The 6,000-nt window shown below is 42.5% G+C and overlaps 1 protein-coding gene across 1 annotated transcript; it reads right to left on the reverse strand.

Annotated features, from left to right (window-relative positions):
* Positions 1-2,641: 2,641 nt before the first annotated feature.
* On the reverse strand, positions 2,642-5,616 carry pmp22a (peripheral myelin protein 22a). The gene is made up of 5 exons (XM_012825716.3): positions 5,384-5,616; positions 4,481-4,570; positions 4,264-4,357; positions 3,854-3,994; positions 2,642-3,539 (listed from the first exon to the last, which is right to left on the reverse strand). Exons 2-5 carry the CDS (start codon positions 4,556-4,558, stop codon positions 3,385-3,387), a joined length of 468 nt encoding a protein of 155 aa, XP_012681170.1. The 5' UTR covers positions 4,559-4,570; positions 5,384-5,616; the 3' UTR covers positions 2,642-3,384.
* Between the last annotated feature and the right edge of the window lie 384 nt (positions 5,617-6,000).

The raw sequence follows: 6,000 nt of genomic DNA on the forward strand, positions 1-6,000 counted from the left end.
AGTCAATGTATTGGAATCAATGACTTAACGTACAGTAACTCAATTGCACGCGTGCTTGCGTGTGTATATGCACATGCATGTTTGATTGCACCTCATCTGTCATCATCTTCCTGTTGCTTGTCCTTCACGGTGTCGTTGTCTTACCATCAGACACACAAAGTGCCCTTCACACAAATATTAGCATTAGTGTCAAAGAAATATTTGGAAAACCAATCCATGCACTTTGCTGGCCAAATGAACTTGTAGTTGGGCAGTTTTGATCCATTGGTACAGATCCTCTATGACTTCCATTGAAGTCAAACTTTCCGTACTTCAAATAACATTCATGGGAGATGGCTCCATCTGGTGTAAGGGGAGCACGCTCTGTAATGGAACTGGAACATCTGGATCGAGCATCTCCACCTTGCTCTTCCCAAGAACACCAATTAATCAACAGTTTAAACGAGGCGGTCATTGACGTGTTGTGTCACCCTGAGACTGAGATTTGCTATGCTCCTATTTCTGATAACTGCTTTGCTTCAGGAATCTCTTTATAAGAGATATCCATTTATTTATCACTGACTTTTTCACTGACACTATATAATTGCTAGATTGTAAACCCTTGGAAATAATCTCTGTCATGCCATCAGTGTCTTGCATTTGGATTTGTCTAGAAAGTGTGTTTTGGTAGCAGGAGGAAGGAGGGAAGCAGCAAGCAAACAGGAGCGCTTGAGCTCTGTCTACCTACTGCTCACAGATCAGTTTCCACTGTCATTTTAGTTTGGAAACTCTCTTTGCAAGATGTATGGCATCCATATTACAAGTCAGAGTACCACCTTTTTTTAGAGGTAAAATTGGTACATAATGTTACAATGTAACAATGGCGGCAGTGCTAGACGATACAAAAAGCTGAAGAATTGAAGACAGAACAAGACAAGAGGAATGTGTAATATGCATTAATCAAGGGCAAAGACATTGTTTATGTACTGCCAACAGCTTCAGATAACAATGGGGTTAATATGTTAATAGGGTTATGTGAGGGACCGGACGGTCACCCCACGTCGTTTGGGGATGTGGCGACTGGACTGGGTGGTCCAGTGCGGAAGAACAGGGCAGGAGATGGTGGTTTTCATATAAAAATATATATATATTTATTTACACGGGGACTAACCCCAACAGTGCCCTCAAAATAAACAAACAAAAACATTCAGGCCGTACCGCCCGGAACTCAAGTGCGTGGCACCCTGGGCACCTGCTTGGCCGATCAGGCCCAAGTACCGGCACCTGCTCAAGGCCCAAGCCAGGCCCCCAAACTAGGCCCAGGCACTAAGCCCGAAGCTAAGTACATAGCTAGCCACCAAAATAAACACATGAACACATCACAAGGCACAAAGACAAGGCACAGAAACAAGGCACACAGAACAAGCACAAAGGAACAGGCATAAAACAGGGCCAACGCTGTCCACACATCTAGACAGAAAACACATACACCTTCTAAAAACAGGGAAGTGTTTTACCCTCCTACCACCTCTCATCCTACCTCTCATCCTACCTCTCATCCTACCTCTCATCCTACCTCTCATCCTACCTCTCATCCTACCTCTCATCCTACCTCTCATCCTACCTCTCTGTTGTGTGTCTCTCAGCCTGCCTCCCTCTTGCAAATGAGGCACCTCTTAAATAGGGCACAGCCATGTTGGCTTAATTACCTCCCACATTGGCATCAGGTGAGCCCAGCCCCAACCATTATGGGGTGGAGTCCAAAAGTCTTAAAGGGCACCATCCTTTTTTGGCCACAGTGAGGAGGGGGAGAATTCACCTTCTCACAGGTTAATAATTAAAGTCTAATATATGAGCCTGAAGTGAAGAAGTAAGATGTTTAGCAATCCCATAGGTCAATGCCAATTGGTTCAAAGCTAGTCCAAAGGTCTCCAGTTTAACCCGACGTCTACACCCATTAGGATGCAACAATTTAACCCGACGTCTACACCCATTAGGATGCAACAACTGTAAACGATCCCCAATGGAGCTTGGCCAGACTGTATCTATTCACGAACTGAATTCGGGTCTGGTTAAACCAGCCTCGGAGCATTTCACCTCAGACAGAAAAAAAAAAAAAACGTTCATGTACAACGCTTTTTCTTTTTTTCTTTGTCTGTCTGAAGTATAGATGAATTCAAACATGTAGCAATTCTATTTCTAGGGTGGCTAAAATAAATTACTTACTATACTGTGGGGCTTAGCATGTATACAACATTATATCACGGCTGCTTAGGATACTCCTAAATCCTGCATAACTATGAGCTAAGTCCGAGATTTTGCTCCAGCTGCATTGTTTGTTCTGTGCAAAGCCATCGCCAGGAGAGGCCATCTGGCTGCAGCTGGTGGACTGCGTCATGGGCAACGTTCACTGCCATTGCAATCCAGTCAAAAAGATGATATGTTTTTATGTGAATAATAAACATGGATATTATATTATTTTCTCTTACTCAGTTATTTCCGATTAACATCCACTGTTGCACCTGAATTGACTTACCATGCTTTTAGTACAAGCAATCTTACGTAGCTCTCCTATGAAGGAGACTGATTGTATCATGAGGTAACGTTGGTTGTCTGCTGCTCTCTTGTGGTCAGATCAAGTATTACAAGTAGAAACATCAAATACTCTTTGCCATTTTATTACAAAAAAGACTACAGAAGGCAAGAATATTTGGACACAGATACACAACGTATAATTGTAATGTTCAAATTACTTCATGACTTAAGCCTACATGCCTATGGTTTTCAAGAATGGCAAATACATAGCACTATTTTTATTTGGAAACATTGATTAAAAATATAATATGATACAAATTTTCTTTGATTCATCACACACATACATATTTCAAAGGTAATTAAAAGCACTTAAAAACAAGACAAAAAACAACAACCGCTGGACATTAACTGAATTTGCTCTTTTGATTGTAAGTCTAGTTAAGTAGTTAAGGTGGGATGGTGGGATGAAAGCAACACAGTAGAGCCATCTCTCCCCCTTTCTGCATAGATATTCCTGCACTGAAAACCAATCCAAAGGCCGGGGAGCTTCAACCACCTCTAACACAAACACTGACACTATTATATACACAAAGTATGTACTGTAAAACATGTTATAAATAGACAAACCACAGACATCATACACACCTTCACAATGAGACATTAACTGATGACCGACATGTTTTTTTTTTCTCTCTTTGTTTTGTTTTTTTCCTTCTTAGAAAACACATTTAGTGCGTATGTCCACAGACGGCCACCACAAGGGGGCGCTCTATGGTGCTGCTGGTACCAGGCTGTCCTACTGACTGAGTGAGACTGTTGGGAGAGTGGGTGTCCCCCTCCCTGCTCCACTCCTCCCCTGTCTGGGGCTGCTCATTCTGTCTTCCTCAGAATGATGTAGATGAGCCCACTGCCCAGTGTCAGGGGGAAGGCCAACCAGGCCAGCACGTAGGCGTACCCGTAGGAGCTCGAGGCTGCAGCGTAGTTCATTACTGTGAAGATGATCGCTCCACTCATCACAAACAAACCTGGAAGGAAATAGAAAGAGAGAGAGAGAGAGAGAGAGAGAGAGAGAGAGAGAGAGTTCAGAGGAGGGATGTTGTGCCACAAGAGTGATTGCCAAAGTGATTGGTGTGAAGAGAGTATAAATCTTCCCTTTTGGGATGGGTGTGAGGTCCTTTCCGTGTGGAAAGGATGTGCTGCCTTTGGATATATGTGTATGTGTATGTGTGTGTGTGAAAGAGAGAGAGAGAGAGAGAGAGAGAGAGAGAGAGAGAGAGAGAGCATGTATGTGTACATGTGCTCATAGATTCAGGTGTGCGATTATAAAGTGTGAACTCACTGGCGAGGATCTGGAAGACGGCGGTGAAGTAGAAGCGTCCTCCCTTGACCAGGGTGAAGAGTTGACAGAGGAAGAAGACGAATGACAGTAGACAGAAGAGCACGGCCAGGACCATGAGGGCCTGCACTGCCTGCAGCCAGTCTGCAACACACACACACATACAAACATACACACATACACACATACACACATACACACAGCCACTGCTGTATCAGTACCCAGACACAGCAACACAAGTCATACAAATCGTGCCTATTCAAACCAAAGGACAGTCAAAACACACAGAGCATAGAAGTACCAAAACACAGATCATTCAAGGGGGTTTTATCTTTGCATGTCACATAATGGTAAGAGATTCCACTGAAATTAAATCAAACCAGACCAAAGTTGTGTGTTTCACAGGTCCTGACCTTCATTAATTGATTGTTTGCAGTGGTATCCTCCGTTCTTTGAGGTGCATTTGTACCACAGGTCTGCACTCAGGTCCCCATCCACTATCCAAGCCTGGCACGCCCACATCACACACAAGTGGAAAAAATGAGAAGGCAATTAAAAGTTGATAGCCACCATGGATGTTCATACAATCAGAACCAATTCCCGTGCACTAAGACACAAAATTATACTCACATTGGCGGCTGTTGAAGTTATCAGTATGACCAAATCCAGCAGGTGCAAAATCGAAATTGCGGCTAGAGCGATCGACATTTTGGAACCTATCTACAATAAAAAAAATAAAGGTGCAAACAATGATCAATAAAGAGTTTAGCTGAGTAGGCAAACTCCACTATAAATTGCCAGGCAGTTCAGAGAAACGCGCAGCCTGTGCACTACTTCGTCTGTCCACCAGGTTGTACTGCCCACTCAGTTATATTCTCTGAGTCCCAAAAAGTTTCCTCCTACTTTTTCGTCTGCATATAGTGCGTACCATTATTTACTGAATCGCTGTACCGAATTTTAAAATACACTACCGTTAAATTATGCAAATAACCAAAACATCTCTATGCGTAAACCCAAGACATAATTATACACTAAAATTCCAATTTTGCCATGTGTAATTGCTTTCACATTAACTTTCAAAACAACAGCGCCAAAAAACTACAGAAAACTATCATAAAGCATCAAAATCCTTTCAGTAGTATGCAACTGAGGTGATGCAAGGACGACAGTGTATTAGCACAGTAAAACACCAACCGTCCATTTTGACATAAAATAAGTATTGAAATGGAATAGCATGGTCACAGCTGCAATTAATGATTGTTTTGGTAGAAATGTTTCGCTCAACAGATTTTGTATATAATCCCTAATACCACTGAACCATCGGAAACCAAAATTAAACCCTAAAACATAACGAAGAGTCAACTGAAAGTTGTACGATCCTCTCCATAATTCGTAAATCCATATGGACGAAAGTACAGGGGTGAGGCTCTCATATTCCGTTATGCGCGGGCAAATAGACTTTGTTTTCAATTACTCCCATCAAAGTGTAGGATAGAAATAAACACAAAAAATAACTCGACAGATCCAACTTACAGATAGCCTAGAAAGGTGTAGAGAAAAAAAATTCCACCACAACGATAGAGAGCAAGCAAGGAGAAAGCGTAGCTGCGCGTTTCAGAGTTCCTACTATAGATTCTCAAATCGTGGGTCCTGTATTCCAGATGCAGCCGCACCACAGTCAACTTTTTCAAAACGTGAGAACACCGCCCTGCGAGCGTCGCTACGTCACCATCCAGTCTACCCTGTCCCTCTCCCAAATACACACGCCAATGCTTGAGTACGGTGGGCTGGAGCACGAGAAGAACACACAAGTGACTCCACTCAGAAGTAGTGGATTATTTCTGGGTTTACTGCTGTTTTTTGTTGTTGTTGTTTTTTTTTTACAAAAGCTTAATTTGCTCAGCTTTTTACTTTGGTAATTTATTCTCTCATATAATGGCAAACCCAAAGGCAAGAATTTGAACTCCCCATTGAATATCAACCCTTTTAAATAAAACATGAAATATCTCAGTTGTTGTGTTGCTGTGTTCAGTAACCACTTACATGTTCTTTAATGACTGTCCATCATGCTTACACTCTCTCCATGCATTAGCCTCATGTGTGTGTGTGCAGGGTGTGTGTGTGTGTGCATGTGTGAGAGCTCTCCCACA

This window comes from Clupea harengus, chromosome 1 (genome assembly GCF_900700415.2).
Source record: "Clupea harengus chromosome 1, Ch_v2.0.2, whole genome shotgun sequence".
In the NCBI taxonomy this organism is placed as follows: domain Eukaryota; kingdom Metazoa; phylum Chordata; class Actinopteri; order Clupeiformes; family Clupeidae; genus Clupea; species Clupea harengus.

What these genes read in the sequence shown, in the direction of transcription:
- pmp22a (XM_012825716.3), bottom strand. Translation starts at nt 4,558, where the DNA reads ATGTCGATCGCTCTAGCCGCAATTTCGATTTTGCACCTGCTGGATTTG. An exon ending in TAACTTCAACAGCCGCCAAT is followed by an intron (nt 4,358 to 4,480) that starts GTGAGTATAATT and finishes TGGGCGTGCCAG; the next exon opens with GCTTGGATAGTGGATGGGGA. An exon ending in CGTCTTCCAGATCCTCGCCA is followed by an intron (nt 3,540 to 3,853) that starts GTGAGTTCACAC and finishes ATTTCCTTCCAG; the next exon opens with GTTTGTTTGTGATGAGTGGA.